Genomic DNA, 19,635 nt, shown 5'->3' on the forward strand with positions numbered 1-19,635 from the left:
GGTACCACTAGGTCAAAGGGTATGTCCAGTGTTATAGCCCTTTGAGCATAGTTCCAAATTATTTTTCAGAATGTTTGGATTAGTTCACAACTCCACCAACAGTGCATTAGTGTCCTAATTTTCCCATATCCCCTCCAACATTTGTCATTTTCCTTTTCTGTCATATTAATCAATCTGACAGGTGTGAGGTGGTACTTCAGAGTTGTTTCAATTTGCATTTCTCTAATCAGTAGTGATTTAGAGCATTTTTTCATGTGACTATTGGGAGTTTTGATTTCTTCTTCTGAAAACTGCCTGTTCTTATCTTTTGACCATTTATCAACTGGACAATGGCTCTTCTTTTTATAAGTTTGGCTCAGTTCCCTATACATCTGAGAAATGAGGCCCTTATTAGAGAAACTTACTATAAAATTCTGCCTCCCCCTTTTTCCTGTTTTCCATCTACTTTTGACTGCATTAGTTTTGCTTGTGCAAAAGCTTTTTAATTTCACATCATCAAAATAATCCATTACACTTCCAATAATCCTCTCTATCTCTTGCCTGGTCATAAACTCTTCCTTTACCTAAACTTTCAAAGGCAAAAGAGCTTGTTTATGAGGCTCTCAGCTACTCAGCATGGCAGAGTGGAAACAAATTTGGATTTGGAATCAGATGGTTTTGGGGTGAATCCCAGCTGCTACCTGCCTGCTCTTGGGCAAATCATTCACCTTCTCTGGGTCTCAGTTTTCTCAATTGGAAAAGGAGGAGGGTTAGTAGATAATCTTGAAGTTTCCTTGTAACTCTGAATTTAAGATTCTATGAACATGGGTCAGTTAATTTTAAAGTACTCAAAGAAAGAGAAGGGTAGCAGGTACCAGGGAAGAAGAATTGGGGTCTGGTAGATAACCAAGAGTAACATTAAGTGGTAGGGGAAAGTAGCACGAACCTTGAAGGTGAAGGAACAAGGGTAGTGAGATTTTGTTTTAAAATGTCATTGGAGAGTAAGGAAAAGACTGACCTACTCTTCTCTTGCCTGAGTCAGGGTGCAGCCAGCAATTCTTAATGGAAAAGAGGAGGTTGGGTCATCGGGAATTGTTCGGCTTCTGCAGTGTTAAGATGAACAGGAAGTTAATAAGAAGTCAAAAATGAATGGAACTATTAAGGACCTATGAAGGAAGATGCTATCCACCTCCAGAGAAAGAATTGATAAATAGAAGTACACATAGTATAGTTCTACATATATTTATACATCTGTGTCAAATGGTAGCCTTCTCTAATGTGGAGTGGGGAGGGAGGGAGGGAAAGAGACTGTTCAGAACTTAAAATGTAACAAAAAATTTAATTTAATTTAAAAAAAAAGATTGAATGGGAGAGTTCCTTTGATGGAGCCCCACAGGGATTTGTGGAAACCAGTACGCAGGCAGGGTACTGGGAGAAAGAGGCTGTAGAATACTATTTACTTCTCAGATCTGTTTTAGTTACTGGAGGTGGATGAGGATAGGGGAGAAGACAACTCATTTTACACCTTTGGGTTCTGAATCAGTGATTTTAGTATGTATGCTTGGGAAGCAATTTTGATACATCAAAGAGTCATTTTCTTTCTCTATAGCAGTGGTTCTCAAACTTTTCAGTCTCAGCATCTTTTTCACTCTTAAAAATTGTTGAAGACCCCAAATAAATTTTGTTTATGTGGGTTATATCTACTGATATTTGCCATATTAGAATTAAAATGACAGTGTTGTTATGAAAATAGTTTTGACTTTGTGGATTTTCTGAAACCACACTTTGAGCACCTCAAACCTATGGCGATTTCGAAGTCAAGGCTAGAGCAACCCTGGGCTCAGGCCTCCCCTTCCATTATGCTCCTGAGCCAGTCCACATAGTTGAGGACCTTGGTGTAGAAGCCATACCCTTTGCTGCAGTCAATGCCCCAGGACACAATGCCCAAGGCCATCCAATGCTCAGTAGTATTGTCCCACACAGCAAAGACTCCTCCACTATCCCCATGGCAAGCGTCTTGCTTTATGGTCCTGTTTCCAGCACAGAACATGTTTGAGGAAAACACCTCAGTTCTGTTTTTCTCCAGAAGCCAGGCCTCACAAGCCTCTCGCTTGGCAATGGGCAGACTCACATATTTCAGCTGGCTAACCAGGTGGCCCCTTTCCACCCCAAAGCCACTGACGTAGCCCATCAAGTCACTGCTGTAGAGAGTCTCATTGTCCGGTAAACAGATGGGGAGGAGGTTGGGGCTCAGGGGGACACTTTTCTCTAATTCCAGCAATGCAATGTCACCTTCAAAGTTGTTTGGCTCTTCTGGGCGGTAGTCTGGGTGCACAATGACCCTACGGACAGGGTGAGCCCCCAGCCTTATGAGCTCCTCTACGTCTGTGTGTCCTAGGAAAACATCCACACTCTGGTTCTTCTTGAAGAAGCTGTCCTTAGGGTAGATGGTATGGGCAGCTGTGAGGATCCAGCGATCCCCAAGCAGAGCTCCTCCTCCACGCCCATAGATAATGGTGAGTGCCTGCCATGGGAAGTTTCCCAGCTTTGCTTTAGCTGCACCAAGGGCCCCCTGATCCCGGTCAATAGGGGTAGATGGTTGTCCACACACTGGAAGTCAAGAAAGGAAAGGAAGAGAATGTCATTTATATTAATAACCAAGGTACTGTCCACTCTACAAAGAGAGCCACATAGCTACCTCCCTCTGCTGAGAATGAGATTCAGGAAAATAACCATTTAAGACAGGTATAAATCTTGGATCTAGAATAGTTAACGATGCAAACAATTAAGAAATGTAGACAAAATCATGTATATTACAGGTAAGTGAACTGAGTATTCATGAGCAAGAATTGAGGGCTTATTTTTGAATTGGCTCACCTGCTATGAGAAGCAGCAGGGCATGCTAGATAGACAGCAGGCTTCAGAGGCCAGGAAGATTTGCCTCCAGCACATTCTGGTATGTATGTTACTAAAGCTCTCAATCCTCTAGGCAACTTTCTAAGACTGTGAGTTGGAAAGAGGTGCCAACCTACACTGGTAGAGGGAGCTTCCAAATCCAAGAGTTTCCCAAATCAGTGAAATGACAGGTCCAATATCTGTCCCTATTCTTCTCCTAATGTTCTGCTTTATCTCTCCTGCTTCATTGGAACTTTGCCCTTTGGATATCTAGAGGGGAAAATTTTGAGCAAAATGATGAAGTATGTTGATTTGTCTCCTATGTGGCCTTTTCCTTCCTTCTCAGTATGTATCCATTCTCTCCACTTGGCTCATATTACCTTGGGAATCTCACCAGTTTCATAAGGAAAGTGATTAGCAATTCATTTGTCTGGAGGTATTAGTGATATGCTGGGTTACCCCTCTCAGGGGTATTGGCATTTTAAAAGAGAGGACCTTAAATCAGAGGAATTGAAGTCTAATGATGAGATGTTAGGCATCTGACTAGGGGTGATTTTCTAGGGATGGAGAGAGATGTCTTAAATCATATGGAGCTGCCTAGTTGTACAATTGATTTGGGTCTCTTCTCTTCCTTCACCCTACTTGACATTTCCCTTCTGTGTCCCTCTGTCATTTTTTTCATCCCGGGAAGAATTTTTAAAATCCTGAAGCAGGAATACTTCTCCGAAGGTCCTACCTGAGACCTGCGGACCACAATCCAGTTCAGTGCTTCCTAAGTGTCATACAGTGGACCAAATCTTATTTTTAGTGCTTTGCAAAATCTTTTCTACCAAAGGTTCTTCTTAACAATCTATAAACCTTAAAAATCAACTGCATTTTCTTCCTGCATCCTATTTCTCTCACCCTTGACTCCCTCCTCCTGGTTTTTACCCTCTGAATCACTGAGAATCATTAACTGAACAATCTGAAATAGAAAATTAAAAAATTATACTGCATGAGAGACATGAATGTTCAGAAATGGACAATGTGAATTTTTTTGCTGGACTATGCATCTATGCATTTATCGACTTTATTTTGGGGGGTTTTAAAACATTTACTCAATGAAGGTAGTGGGAAGGACAGATTAATGAAAGAATTTTTAAAAAATATATAAATTATGGCTCCTTGAGGAGGGGGAAACATAAAGGGGTAAATTGATATTAAAAAACAAAACATCAATAACTTTTTAAAAGGAATTACACTGCAGTTCTGAAAGGCAGCTATGGCCTAATAGATAAGAGACGTAGGTTCGAGTCCTTTTTGTGATACATACAGGCTATGTGACCCTGGACAAGTTATTTAATGCCCCAAGCAACCCTCACATTTCAGAGCAGATGCTGATCTAGAGGGGAGAATTTCTTTGGGTGAGATTTCCTACAGCAGTGAAATCAGAGGTTAAGTCATTGATGCAGCTTTGAGACTTAGGTTACATTTAAGTTGGAAAACACTAGTCTAGTTGGCAAAGTACTAGTTAAGCTCTGCATAATGTAGTAGAACAGCTGTCATGGAATTCTCTGCATTAACAGTGGTAGATGTAAAATTTGGTTAATTACTTAATATGCAAATGTTATTATGCTAGTAAAAACTTATGCCTCTTTTGGTTGGAAGTACTGAGGCATAGGCATGTCTCTGGTTAGTAGAAGATGGAGGTACAGTCACCTCTCTCCTCTGGGAGCAAAGGTTAGGGAGACAATAGACCTATGTCTTATTCAGCGGTGTCAAACTAAGACAGAGAGGAATCCTTGCAGGTATATATTGACTTAGAAAACCACGGTGCTTAATAAATGTTTACTAGCTGTTTTTTAAAAATGTTTATTGGTTGAGAACAAGGCAGGATTTGAATTGGGGTCCTCCAAAGCCATTGCTCTTTCTGCTGAACAATAGGGTAGTCATTATTTAGGACACATTTTAAAGTTTAATTTGCGTTATTAACATTTTCTCCATCACTTTCTTAAGTCTGTGGTGGGGGTGGGATGCCTTGAGGGCGCACATGGCCACACTGTATCAAGTCCTGGTTGATAGCATTTGCTGATTTCCTAGGTGGAAATACTCATACTGAAAATGTAACAGTCGGCTCCCTGATCAGCTGACTCCAGTACATCCCCGTCTCCAATCCTTCACCAGTCTGTGAATCTATGCTGCTCTGCTTCTATTTGAGTCCTTCTCAGTCCTGTCTCAATTTCAGTAAAAGTTGAATGAGTCTGTCTCTGTGACCTTGGACAAGCCAATTTCCATTTCTGGGGCCTCAGTTCCTATAAAAATGGTGATCCCTAAGGACTCTTTCAGCTTTTACACGATACTTTGAGGATTTTAGTAGGGTTGACTTCCAGTCCCTTTTCATCTCCATTCCCCAAATCATCTAATTATTTGCTGTAAGGATCGATAATCCCCAGCCCCCTTTACCATACAAGTCAGATTTCTTGGATGCCAAGTCCAAGAAGAAACAGCTAAATTTAGCACCTAGTTGTCAAGAATTGGAAAATGGCTTGGGGAGGGAGGAAGAATTCAGGTCTGTAATTATATTGGAGTAGGAAGCTCTCTAGTGAGAAAACTCCTTTTGCTAATGTAGATCAGCAACTTCTGGTTATAAAGTTGCCAAGGGGCAAAGAGAAATTAAGTGACTTGCCCAGGGTCCCACAGCCACGTCATCCCAGTTCCAGGGTTAGCTCTCTATCCACTTACCCAAGGGTGGGCAAATGACAGCACAGTGCAGCCTGATGCCTCTTTTTGTAGAAGCTAAGAAAGTTTTTTTTTAATATTTTAAAATACAATAAACACATTGTGGGCCAAAGCCCAAGGGCCATATTTGCTGCTCCCTGCCCTAGTCTATGAGAAACAGTGAGGAAGTTGCAAATAACCTGATTCCTGGGATATAGTGGAAGGGCAGCTTCCCCAGTAATAGGCTCAGGGTGTCTTGGTGTCTCTGTCTCCTGTCACAAGATGGTGTTTCTAATTTTTTTTTTTTTGGTGAGGCAATCAGGGTTAAGTGACTTGCCCAAGGTCACACAGCTAGTACGTGTCAAGTGTTTGGTCTGAGGCTGGATTTGAACTCAGGTCCTCCTGACTTCAGGGCCAGTGCTCTGTCCGCTGTGCCACCTAGCTGCCCCGAGATGGTGTTTCTAACTCCACATCCTGACTTTTTTGTTACTTGCTACTTCGAGTCTACAATAATTACCCCTGATGTAGAAATTTCAGTTAGGGCTCTGATGCCACTTACTAGCTGAAGTGAGCAGTCACTTAAGTTCTTTGGGTCTCAGTTAACGCATCTATTAGAGGGCCCTACTAAATGATCTCTTAGGTCCTAAGTTACCTAAAATTATGATCCTCTTACACAATCTGCTCCTGTCCCCTTCTCTTGGACCTTCCCTTCCTCTAAGACCTTTTTCCCCCACCTGACTCTGTGGTTAATCTAAAGGCAGAACTCTTTCTTCTATAAGTCAGCAGGATCTTGTTTTTTCCTTTCTCTGGTGCATGGGAGGCAGGGATTTGCTGGTAAATGTTTAACAACCAGCAGGACACATTTTTAAGTTTAATCTGCACCACTAACATTTTCTCCAAACAATCAACACAACAATAAATCTGTAGCATTTGCCAATTTCTGAGCTTTAAATGCTCACAGTGAAACTTTAGTAATGGGCTATCCCACGTCTTTATGAGCTGGTTCAGCACACCCCTGATTGAAGGTCTACAATCATAGACAGGTTCAGAATAGTGAGGATCCCAGGGCAGCGACGTGGCACAGTGGATAGAACCCTGGGCCCAGAGTCAGGAAGATCTGAGTTCAAATACAGCTTCTGATACTTACTAGTTGTATGACCCTGGGCAAATTACTTCACCCTGTATGCCTCAGTTTCCTCATCTGTAAAATGAACTGGAGAAAAAAACGGCAAACCACTCCAGTATCTTTCCCAAGAAAACCCCAAATAGGGTCATGAAAAATTGGACATGACTGACCAACTGTGGGGATTTCTTTTCAGGTGTGCATTGGAATGGATGACCACTTAGGCTCCTTCCAGCTCTAAAATCCTGGGATATTGTTTTCTCTTTCATTTCTCCTACCTTTGCTTTTTTCCTCTCTTTTACTAATGCAAAGAACGTTAAAGCCAGATGGGAGGGAGGAGGACCTTAGAGATCATTTAGTAACTATATTCTAGCCCAGTCTCTCATTTTACAGATAAACCTCATAAACCAAAGCTCAGTAAGGTAAAGGGATTTGCTTGAGGTTACATAAAGTGGTCATCTGAAGTTGTCAATTTCTTCTCAGTCAAGTTAACAAGCATTTAAGTGCTTACTACATTGAGGAATCTTCCCACTTCTCTCTCTGCCTTTCCAGATGTCCTGGGTTGAGCCGTTGAATGTTTCTTGGGGGACATCATGAAGAGATAAACTAAAGTGTTTAGAATTTGGAGGGTAGACACATGCATAGAAGCTTTTTGTCTTGGGGGGCTAGATTAATCGAAGACTGATTCCTTACCAGGTAGAGGCTGGTCACTGTCCATGGTGGGCACTATCTTGTAACATGGCTCATGGCATGGGTAAGGGATCTTATCTTGGTAGATATCTTCTCCAGACCTTGTAACATACTCCAAACCGCTATTGGACAGGTTTTGGGGAGGGCTGCAGGTCATGGCTATAGAGGAAAAAAAAGATCCATAACCTCTTCCTTTAGCCTCCTCTCACAAAGAATTTCCTTCAAGTCACCCTGAGCATCTTCTACTACCCTTTCTCCAGTATCGGGTAATTATTTGGGGCAGGTCTCTCTGCCTTTTGAATTCATAACAGATCTCTAACTGGTGAGTTCTTTCCTGAGAGCTACTTACAACTCAACGCTGCTTAGACCAGGTATACTAACCCTTCCAGTAGAGCCCAGAGTGAAAAGAACTCTGCCCCAGCCCACCAACAATTGGAGAGAGGGGTTGAATTTCCTCTTCAAGATGACTACAATCCCCGTGCTTCACCTCTAGGTCTCCTAACTAAAAATGGCACAATGGATCCACTTGCCACTCCCAGCATCCCACTGCCATGATGCCTCTCCCCCAGGCTTATCTTCCTCCTAGACTCTTCAGGGATGAAGGCTGATCTCTTATGAGGACAGACCATCCCCTCTCCCTATGAGATAGCATCTGCCTTCAGTCTGTATTCTTTGAGTTGTTGCCCTCCTTGGCTGATTCTGCTCCAGGTTCAGGTATAGCTAGTTACACACAGAATGTGTTTTGTGGCAAAGGTCACCCTTTCTTCATAACCCTCATGGGATGGATACTTACCCACAACTTGATAGGAGATCAGGAAGCCCTCAAAGAATATGGCAGTCCAGTTTTCCAGGCTGGAGAATATTGTGCAGAAAGGCAACTTCATTCTCTTCTGCTAGGACACAAAATCCCTCTTTGCTGGAATAATTCCCTCATACAAATCCTAGTTCTCCACTAAACTGGATCACGTGGGTCCAACTAACTGAGAACTGAAAGAGGAGAAGAAGAAGAAAAGGGGGGGTGACTTAGGCCTAGGTGGCAAATCTCAATTTCATATCGGTCGGAAGACAGTTTCTAGACTCTATGCTGTACTTCACCACATAGGTCTCTCTCTCCAGGTGGTCAGCATTACACCAGGTTCAGATACCTCATCAAACTGGGAATTGGAGTGGTATGAGAGCTCAGTATTAGAAGTCAATAATTGTGGGGCACCTAGAAGTCAGGAGGACCTGAGTTCAAATTCAAATCCACACACTTACTAGCTGTGTGACCCTGGGCAAGTCACCTAACCCCAATTGCCTTAAAAAAAGTCAATAATTGTCTACTTTCCATATACTCTTTTATCTGCCTGGTCCACTTTTTTTTTTTTAAGTGAGGCAATCAGGGTTAAGTGACTTGCCCAGGGTCACACAGCTATTAAGTGTCAAGTGTTTGGACTGAAGTGCTCTATCCACTGCACCACCTAGATGACCTGCTGGTCCACTCCTGATTCCAAAGTCAGTCAAACATCATTATGTGCTCAGAATGTCCCCTTAGCCAACTGTGTTGCTGTCTTCTCTCCTTTCAATCTGCTCCTGAAATCCCACCAACATCAAAATAAGTGTCCGAGTACACCTCAAGTTAGAAGGCTCCACTGGTAAGTTTCCCTCCTCACTACTCTGGTTAATTTCCCTAATTTCACCTTTGTGAGGTTCCCTGTAATAGCCATAGAAATTTCCACCTTGGTGTACAGAGCACACAGCATATTCTGATCAGCGCTTCGAGTTTCCAATTCCAATCAGCATATAGTTGGTTCCCCCAATACTTTATTCTAAAAGTATGGAACAAATGCTTTTGTAACTCCTCTCCATCTTTCTCCCATCCCAACACACACACACACACACACACACACACACACACACACACACACACACACACATTCTCATTTCAACAAGGTATTCCAGCTTGTAAAGAAAAGAAGAAAACCTCCACATACAGGCTTATGATGCCCTAACATTGTTCTTTCCCTTATGAAATATTAACATGGCTTAAAATGCTATGTTTATATTCTACTGTATTTTCCTATTGGTTCAGAATCTCCCAATCAATACTTAAAAAAAAAAATGAGAGCAGACAAACTTTGTTATACCACCTCATCTCGGAAACTTCCCCATTAGCTAAAGTCTGACTAGCCATAGGTGTCCTGCAGCATCTTCTTTGGAGTCAGAGGACATAGGTTTAAATTCAGTCTCGTCACCTGCCCTTGCACAAATCACTTAACCTCCACGGGACTCATTGTCCTAGTCTGTAAAATGAAGGGGTTGGATTTGATGATTTCTATGGTCCCTTCTACATCTAGATATACAATCATGAGATAATCTTAAATCTACTCTGTGCATATAATATCAGTCAAGTAAATATAGTCACTGAGGAAGAAACTTGGTACAGTGGGGAAAAAAAAAACTGAATGAAATCAATGGATCTGTGACCTAGGATAAGTAAGTCACTTTCCCTTTCAAGGTCTCAGTTTTCACATCTGTAAAATAAAGGCTTGGATGGGCTTTATCTCTGAGGTCCCTCCTTGCCCTGATGCCCTATGGGATTACGTCAACTCTCTATCATCTGCTGTAATGGAAAGGAGCATTGGCTCGAAAAACAGAAGGATGTTTTTAAAAAAACAACACTTAATTCAATGATCATTTAGTTATATTTGAAATACACCATTATAATTACTTTAGCAGTGGACTTGCCTTCTTAAGTATGTACACTTAGTTTCATAGTCTGTGATTTTGTTTCCTTCAGTTAGAAAATCCTAGGTTTGGGGAAGAGTCAGCCTGGAGTAAAAAATTTGCAGTGAAGAATTCACTTAGAGATTAATTCTTATGCATCCGATCAAGAGTTGACTCAACTTGCTTCAGGGATTCATAATTTCATCTGTGGGCATACTCCTCCCAACAGATTCCAGTGTCCTTAGTACCTCAATGGATCTGTCATCTCACAGGTGTGAGTTTTCCCACTCACACCTTGGGTGGCATAGCGGATAGAGAACTGGACCTGGCGTAAGGAAGACCTGAGTTCAAATCCAGCCTCAGACACTTAATAGCTGCCTTAGGTGAGTTACTTAACTTTTGTTTCCCTCAGTTTCCTCATCTGTAAAATGGGTGTTATAATAGCTCCTAACTCCCTGGATTGTTATGAGGACCAAACAAGTGCCTGGAACATAGTAAATTTTAGTTATTATTATACCCTTGTTCTTGTTTTTCTTTAGAAGATTTCCCAAAGTCCTAGGAGCCTCTTTCCTGCGTCACAGATATCAAAAGCTCAAAGGGATCCCTGAGGTCAAATTGTACCTGAACAAAAATCCCCTCTACAATATACCCAACAACTCTTTAATGCATTCAGTCTTTACTTGATGATCTCCAGGCAAGGGAGAGCCCCAAATCTCCCAAGGTGGCCCATTTTACTTTAAGGTAACTCTAAGTAGTTCTACCTTCTATAAATCCTACATTCTATTATTTGAACATTGCCCTCATTGGCCTACTTCTTTTTGCCTTCTATGGCCAATCAGACTAAGCTTAAATACCCGATGATAGCTATTATATTATACTCTCTTATTTTCTTTTATCCAGGTAAAATATCCCACTCATTGCTATTATGATATGAATTCAAGGCTCTTTATTACACTGGTTGCTTTCTTTTACACATCTTTTCATTTTCATTATTCTGTTCAATATTCTCTTTACAATTACACTCTTAAATATACTCAAGATAATATAGCTTAACTGAGTCTCTTGCCAAGCTTCTTTCAAACTTCTTTATTCCTCTACAGCCTCTTGCTATTGTGTAAGGTGATGCTACTCATAATTTCCCACTCTTCTTCTCTGGAAGATTTTACTGACAAGTTTATGATCTAATAATAATACCAGATCTTAATAACAATCTTGCATTTAAAGGCTTGCAAAACTCTTACATACATACAATATCTTATTTGATCCTTACAACAACCTCGTAAAGCAATTGCTATGTTATTATCAACATTTTTCAGAAAAGGGAACTGAGGCTCTGAAAGGTTCAGTGATTTGCCTTGGTCACACAGCTAGCAAGACAGACATCTGAACCCAGGTCTTCCTGACCCCAGGTTCAACGCTCTACTCTTGGTATTGCTCTTGGCTGCCATGTTTCTCCACTTGATAAGAGCAAGTGTTTGTTTACTAAGGTTGTTTCTAATCTCTTGGTCTGTGTTGTGGCGATTGCTATACATTAGTTAAACTTCCTTAGGAAGTGGTGAAATTCTACAGTGATGTCTGTTTTTTAAACCCATTTCCCATTTTTTGGGCACCAATGGGTTGTTTAAATATGTCAGGTTGAGTTCTCTAAATTGAATGTTACATCTTCTTATGTTTGTTCTCTTTCTAATCTAGTATTGCTTCTGATTTTAAACAAGTCTATGGTACACAGCTGGTTCAGAAACAACTCAAAATCTGTAACCTGTCATTTTATGACTCTTATAATATAATCAACTTCATTTTTCACAATGTTGTTCAAGTGCTTATGATGTCTGTCTATCTAGTGCTTCTCAACCTTTTTCTCAAAGAAAATGATAGTTATAACCCTTTAGGATAGTCTACAAATCTTTGTTTTCTTATTTCCTACTTCTGAACCACATTTTCAAAATATTTTTGCCATTCTCCCCTATATCCAGTGTAGGAGATAGATCAAGACACATATGACAAAGTGATCAGGACCTACTTGGTAGGGTACCTTTCACAACTTCTCAACCCAACTGACTTTCTCCACTCTGATAAAACTAGCGTCTGGGTCTGGTTCCATGCATTAACTTCCTGTAAATAACAGACCTATTTAACATAGCTCCATTCCCCTCTCCAGAGCTATAGGCACTGTAGTACACAGTACTCCTACCAGGCAATATATTAAGGCTTAAAACATTGCAAGGATAACTACAATATTTCATACAATTACAATCACCAAGTCACACCAGAAGTGTAATTCTTTGCACCTTTTGAAGAGATCTGTCTCAATCTCCAAGGTTAAGTATACATTGGCTCTCTACCCAGATGTCACTTTGTTCTAGCTTCCCATTTAGGAAGAAGGCTTTGAAGCCTTGCCATCCTATCTATTCCATCAGGCATTTATTAAGTGCCTCCTACATTCCAGGCATTGTTCTTGGTACTGGGTATATAAAGACAAAACCAAAAATGTCCCTGCCCCGTGAAAGAAATTTACTTTCTTCTGGATTATCATTGAGTTTAAAGAGGAAGATAACTTTGGAATATAGCTCTTAGTTGGTAAATTTGACTGCAGTGAATAATTCACTCCTTGAGGGGAATTGGAGATACTCATAACCCACAACCTCTCCCCTATTTATTGTGGTCTGGGTATTGACATGAGGAAACAACTGACAAAAGCCTCCTCACTCTTTCTCAAGAGAGAGAGAAGGTCAGGCACTTCCTAATGCAACCGTCAAGGAGTTATCTTTGCAACAAGTGCATTCCTTTCAGCAGTCCTACTATGTTTCCATCTTGTGCCCCAATTCTGATCCCAGGATTCTATGCCTGGCTACCTGAGGCAGCTGGGTGACCTTAAGAGTAGCACACTGGACTTGGAGAAAGAAGATCTGAAGATCAAATCCTGCCTCAGAATTCACTTAACCTCATCTATGCCTCAGTTTCCGGATCTGTAAAATAAGAGAGTTGTACTTAGTGACTTCTAAGATCTCTTTCAGCTCTATTTCTATGAGAACCACTCCCAACCTTCAGAGAGGTGTGCCCATGAGGCTGTTCACAACATTTTTAGATACAGAAGAGGCAGTATGATTTAATGAAAAAGGTAATTATGGCATTTGGAGGCAGAAGACCTTCATACGAATCTTATTTCTGCTATTTATTTGTTCTCCCCCAAACCCTACCCTCTACTGAGCTTCTCCATTGTTGTTGAATATTTCCTCAACCGTAAAAACGTGACAGTAACAGCACCAACCTCACAAGGTTATTGTGAGGATCAAATGAGCTAATACTTACAAAGCACTTAGCATACTGCCTGGCACATAGTAGGCACAATATAAACACTTAATCTCTTTCTTTCCCTTATTGAAGGCATCATCATTCTGGTAGTCTTCCAGGTTTTTAATCAGGTTACCCTCCTCTACTTATTTTCTCTCACCTGATATAGACACTCTGGTGCCAAATCTTGCCCTTTCTACCTTCACAATTTATGCCCCATCTGATTCCTTGTCTTTATACATGGAATCACCATTGTTATTTCAAGGCCTCATCACTACTTGCCTGGACTATTAATTAATTAATTAATGGCCACCTTAATTGCTCTCCCTGCCTCAAGTCTCTCCCCATGTCAATCTAGCCTCCACACAGATGCCAGTATGATTTTACTTAAGCACAGATGTATCCATGTCTCTGTAAATCAGGGATTCTTGACCTGGCTTCCACGAACTTCTAAATAAAATGTTTTAATAACTATTTCAGTATAATTGGTTTCCTTCGTAATTCTATGGATATTTTATGCATTTAAAAACATTATTCTGTGGAAAAATTGGGACATTAATACACCGTTGGTTGAACTATGAACTGATCCACCCATTTTGGCGAGTAATCTGGAATTATGCCCAAAGAGTTATAAAACCCTTTGACCTAGCAATACCACTATTAGGTCTGTTTCCCAAGGTGATAAGGGATACGTTCTAAAATATTTATAGCAGCTGTCTTTGTGGTGGCAAAGAACTGGAAAGTGAGGGGATGTCCATCAATTGAGGAGTGGCTGAATAAGTTGTGGAGTATAATTGTGATGGAATACTACCATGACTTAAGAAATGAACAAGTTGGTTTTAGAAAAACGTGGAAAAACTTACATGAAATAACGCAGACTGAAATGATCAGAACCAAGAGAACATAGTATACAGTTAACAGCAGTATTGCTCGAAGAGTAACTATGAATGATTAAGTTATTCTAATAATGAGTATTCAAATCAACAACAAAGGACCTAAGAAGGAAGATGCTATCCATCTCCAGAGAAAGAACTTACATAGGGAAGTATGAATTGTATGGTTTCACATATATATCTGTGTTAAATGTTGGCCTTCTCTAGTGCATTGTTGGGAGGGAGGGAAGGAGACAGTTTGGAACTCAAAATGTAACAAAAAAAATATTTTTAAAAAGATTTAAAAGAGGAGAGGGAAGGGGAGGGGGAACATTACCCTGAAAAGAGAGTTATAAGTTTTATCAGACCACCATAAAGTTTGAGAGCCCTTGTTCTAAATTAATCAACTCCATATTGACTCTAGAATAAAATAATACACTCCTCTGGCTGGTATTTAAAGTTCTCACAATCTTGTCCCAAACTATCCCCAGTCTTATTGTAAATCATTCCCCCTCTCACATTCTCTGGTCTAGTACAGTCAAACTGGCTTTCTCTCTGTTCCTCTCATACACCACTCCATCTCCTATATCTGTACCTTTTCATTAGCCCCATGCCTAGAATGCCCTCTCTACACCACCCCACCCCTCACCTCTGAGGATTCCTCACTTCTTTAAAGAGGCAGCTCAAACACCACTTTCTACCTGAACACTTCCTAGATCCCTGCAATGTCCCCCCTCCCTAAGTATTTTGCATTTAGCTAATACATATTTGTTTTGTATTTATTCTGCATATGCCTACATATATAAAAGTTGTCTCCCCATGATAAAACTCCTTGAGAACTTTTTTGTTTTTGTATTCCCAGCACCTAAGCACCTAGCACAGCAGCTGACATACAGTAAGTACTTAAGAAATGCTTGCTGGGAAAAAATAATAAAATTTTAAAAAATGCTTGCTGATTGATCAACGATCTTGGGCAAATTATTTTCCCCAACTGGGTCTCAGTTTCTTCTTCTGTAAAACAATCTCTAAGGTTGGGCTAACTTGATTTATCATATCATTTCTAGTTCTAAATCCTATGACCCTATGTATCACTTCCTCTGCTCTCAAATTTGAAGGCAAATGCCAGCAAAGGAACTCAGGTTACCAGTGCCCCTTCTGGCGCAGTAAAAGTCTCACTAGTCAGACTATGGTTCTAAAAGAGAGTTCTAAAGAACCTCCAAGTCCACCAGGCTTTTTCCTGGACATCAGCTAGGACGATGGGCCTCAGCTTCAGGTGAAACTTCTGGATGGTGCAGAGGGGAGGGAAACATGTTGTATAGAATTGTAAAGGGCTCCCCAAAGGAACAGATATCACCTACCAAAAGCTAAGAGCCAGGCTGGGAGGTGGAGTTCCTGGGGAAGGTCACTACTACCCCCTCCTGACTCCTCACGTCAGAGATTTCTGCTCCATAGATCACCAAGAGCTTCCAACAGCCCGCTAGGAAGATGAACTACCTCCCGGTCTTTGCCATTTCTTTTCCATGTGGCTGCCTCAAGCTCTCCTCCCCTATCAGTGCTCCCACAGAGAGCTTACTCACATCTCGTAAATCCAGGCTACAAGGCAGTCTTCCGGTGATTGCTCTGTAGGCTGGAGCAAGTGAATTTGCTCGCCTCTGGCAATGGAAGAGGAGGTGGGGCCAGGGTAGGACTGCAGGAGAATTACTGGAAATGAGTTCTGTGCTAGATCATGTTCTTATTCTAACTACCTGCAGAAGGCGACACCTGCTGTTGGAATACGGGAAATAGCAAGGTTTTTTGGACTCTAGGTTTCTATTCAGGTTGAGCATACGTCAGTAGAGAAGTCTAAGGATTAAGTCAATCTTCTCTTTTAAATTTTTATTTATTTTATTTTTAATTTATGAGATAAAGCAAGTATTGCCATGACATAATATAATAAAGATTATTGCCCATGAAACTGCAAATATATTCTGTACAACTTGCTATTCCTTTTAAATATATTATAAAATTATCATGTAAATTTCTTTTTTTCCCCTTTAGTCAATCTTCTTGCTAGAAAACTTGAAGCTGAGCTAGGATGCTGGGGGAGAAGGTAGAGGAAAGTTTAAGTGACTCATGAACCTGGCTGTTTCCTTCCCTCTGTACCTCTGAGTCTCAGCTTTTTTTTTTTTTTGTCTCTTATGGCTTCCTTCTATGTCTCCTATTCTATGAATGGTACTATTATTCCTTTCCTTTAGGGATCTGTCTGAAAAATGAGAGCAGGTGGATTCTACCTCCATCTCAATAAATGTAATGAATACTTCTGACCTTCTTCCAGAGCCAGGTAAGATATATCTCCTCACTGCCCTCTAGGGGCACCTTGAGGGAATTTTTTTCCTAAGGGTGGGAGAGAGAAGAGGGAGAAATTTCTTCTCTCAGCTCCAGCCCCCACAGTGCCTGGACCATAGTAGGTGCTTGATAAATGCTTACTGACTGACTGACCTTGAGATCCAAAAATGTTTTGGTAGTAATCAGCTACAAAAGGAATTTGGATGTGTCTGTGACCCTCCCGACACTCAAATCTCAAATTCCAAAATACTTTACTGATTTTATACAAGCCCCACGGGGCATGACCAACTCCCTCAATCTACCTTGATAGACTTTCTCCCACATTTCTTTGAAATGTTGGAGATGTCCAGGCCTTGTTCATGCTTTGTGAATAATATAGATGTTTTCTCACCTAAGAAAGCTATCTGAGCATAACATCTTGTTACTTACTTTAAATGGGATGGGATAATTTGATTGATTCACTCAGTCAACCCTTACACCTGCATAGGGGTGGAGGGTTTTGGAAAAAGCCTGCCCAGCCTCTATGGAGAGGAAGGGAGGACTCTGGCAGATAAAATTCCTTTAACCACAAAATAAAAGACAAAAAGCAAAAAAGAAATCCCTGCCCTCAAGGACATGATGATGCATAAGGTTTAATGTAGAAGGTGGTGTTTGATCTTAGTTGGAAGTAAGGACGGAATGCATATGAAGGCATAGGGAGGGGAATGTTGTGAGGAACACCTTCATGTTATCCCATCTGATCCTCTCAACAACCCTGGGAGGTAGAGATAGGTGCTTTTATTATCCACATTTTACAGTTGAGGAAACTGAGGCAAACAGAAGTTAGGTGACTTGCCTAAGGTCACACAGCTAGTAAGTATCTGAGACCAAATTTGAACTCCAGTCTTTCTGACTCCAGGCCCAGTACTCTACCCATGTCACCACCTAGCAACAGAAGGGACAAGTTGGCTTGACTGTAGACGCTCCAGTGGAGAGTATGGGAAAGGGAGCGATGTATAATAAAGTAGGAGAGGCAGGTGGGGCCCAGGTTGTAAAGGGCTTTAAATGTCAAACAGAGAACTTTGTATTTTAACCTGGAGGCAACAGGGAACTACTGGGATTTATCAGTAGAGTATCTACACATTTTGGTAGCTATCTGGAGATCATATTCACATACCATAATTATTAATGGACACTCATCTTTGCTACCACAAAGAAGGCTGCTGTGAATAGATGATTGCAGATACTAATGAGAGGATACTTTGTAGAACTGCACAAAATAACAATAAAATTCCCTTGGAAAAATGAAAGGTTTAAAATCTCAAGGGAACCAATGAGAAAATATACGCATGAAGGGGAGAAAGTGTTGCCAAACCTGAAACGATATTATAAAGTGATAGCCAATAAAAACAAAACAAAACAAACCCCCATTTGTTACTGGTTAAAAAATAGAAGAATACATCAAAGGAAGAGACTAAATAAGAAATAGGACAATCAAAAATAGCAGTCCCAGTGTCTGTTAATTTCAAGAACATAAATTACTGCGGGAAGGACTCTCTTTTTGATGAGAACTGTTGGGGAAATTAGCATTTTGCCAAAAATTAGGCTTACACCAACATCTTATATATAGTTCAATAGGCTCAAAATATATACATGACCTAAATACAAAAAGCTGTACCATGAAAGAAAAATAGGAGAAAACTACATCAGAAACTTCTCACAAGTATGGGTAGGGGAAGATTTCCTAACTAAACGAGGGATAAAGATGATCAGAAAAGAGAAAATAGATAATCCATTAACAAGCATTTATGAAGTGTTTGTTTCAGGTAGCATAAGTACTGGGGATACAAAGAAAGGTGCAAATCTTCCCCTGAAGAGCTTATAGTCTAATGGGGGAGATGACCTATAAACAGCAAACAGCAAACAGCAATGTTGTCTCTCTGTTTGTCTGTCTGTCTGTCTGTCTGTCTGTCTGTCTCTCTCTCCACCCACACACAGACATACACAAATGGGAAGGAAACTCAGCTGAGGCTTATGGGCTCATAGCATTAGACAATCTCTCCACCAGAAGTACAAGAAACTGGAAGAGGCCTCTTGAAAAAGGTCTGATTTGAACTGTCTTGTTTGTTTGTTTGTTTTTGATAATTAACTTATTTATTTTTAGTTTTCAACATTCACTTCCATAAGATTTTGAGTTTTAGATTTTCTTCCCCTCCCTCTCTTCCCCCCTCCCCCAGATGGCATGCTGATTTGAACTGTCTTGAAGAAAGCCGGGAAAGTCAGAGGGAGAGTATTCCAGGCTTGGGGGACAGCCAGTAAAAAGGAAAATAAGGAGATGGAATTGTGCTTGAGGTACAATGTTGTTGGATTGTGGAATGTGTGATAAAATGTAAGAAGACTGGAAAGGAAGAAGGGGGTTGAGTTATTAAAGGCTTTAAAAGCCAGAGAGAGGGTTTTATATTTGATCCTGGAGGTAATATTCACTAGAATTGGTTGAGTTTTTAAAAGCTTTTGGATGCACGAAATCAATAAAGATATCATTAGATGAGAAATAGTAAAGTGGGAAAAAGAATACTTCCATCAACTATTACCAGGAAAAGTCTGACACTCAAAATATGTAGGAATTGACACAAATATGTAATATCAAGAGCCACTCTTCAACGGGTAAGTGCAAAGAATATAAAGAGTGAGTTTCTGAAAGAATCATAAACTGTGAACGGTCACATGGAAATATGCTCCAAATCACTACCAGTAAGAGAAATGAAAATGAAAAAAAAGCTCTGAAGTTTTATCTCATACCATTCAAATTGATGAAGATCGCAATAAATGGGAGCCGACAATGTTGGAGGGACTGTGGAAAGTCAGTCACATAAACACATCGTTAGTGGTCTTAACTGTTCCTCATATATAAATTTGGAATTATGCAGGGAAAAATGACTAAACTGCTTGTGCCTTTTGACCCAGCAATCTTCCTACTGGGCATTATACCTCAAGGAAGTCAGAGACTGAAACAAAGGTCTAAAATATTTTTACTTTAAGTTTTGCTTCAGTATTTGCATTCAGTCTGTCTGCCAGATG

The 19,635-nt window shown here is 40.5% G+C and overlaps 1 protein-coding gene across 2 annotated transcripts; it reads right to left on the bottom strand.

Moving 5' to 3' along the window:
- Window positions 1-1,687: 1,687 nt before the first annotated feature.
- LOC114038920 (complement C1r subcomponent-like protein) lies at window positions 1,688-15,917 on the bottom strand. 2 transcript variants are annotated; one of them, XM_027856441.1, is made up of 4 exons: window positions 15,831-15,917; window positions 8,178-8,371; window positions 7,388-7,543; window positions 1,688-2,589 (listed from the first exon to the last, which is right to left on the bottom strand). In XM_027856441.1, exons 2-4 carry the CDS (start codon window positions 8,266-8,268, stop codon window positions 1,820-1,822), a joined length of 1,017 nt encoding a protein of 338 aa, XP_027712242.1. In that variant the 5' UTR covers window positions 8,269-8,371; window positions 15,831-15,917; the 3' UTR covers window positions 1,688-1,819. The 2 variants fall into 2 exon arrangements, with proteins under 2 accessions (XP_027712242.1, XP_027712244.1); XM_027856443.1 differs by lacking the exon at window positions 15,831-15,917 and adding an exon at window positions 15,612-15,822.
- Between the last annotated feature and the right edge of the window lie 3,718 nt (window positions 15,918-19,635).

Source organism: Vombatus ursinus, unplaced genomic scaffold (assembly GCF_900497805.2).
Source record: "Vombatus ursinus unplaced genomic scaffold, bare-nosed wombat genome assembly UNPS02011431.1, whole genome shotgun sequence".
NCBI classification, from domain to species: domain Eukaryota; kingdom Metazoa; phylum Chordata; class Mammalia; order Diprotodontia; family Vombatidae; genus Vombatus; species Vombatus ursinus.

Coding starts and splice junctions, on each gene's coding strand:
- LOC114038920 (XM_027856441.1), bottom strand. CDS start 8,268: ATGAAGTTGCCTTTCTGCACAATATTCTCCAGCCTGGAAAACTGGACT. Junction 7,544..8,177: donor GATCTCCTATCAAGTTGTGG/GTAAGTATCCAT, acceptor TTTCCTCTATAG/CCATGACCTGCAGCCCTCCC. Junction 2,590..7,387: donor CAGTGACCAGCCTCTACCTG/GTAAGGAATCAG, acceptor CTTGACTTCCAG/TGTGTGGACAACCATCTACC.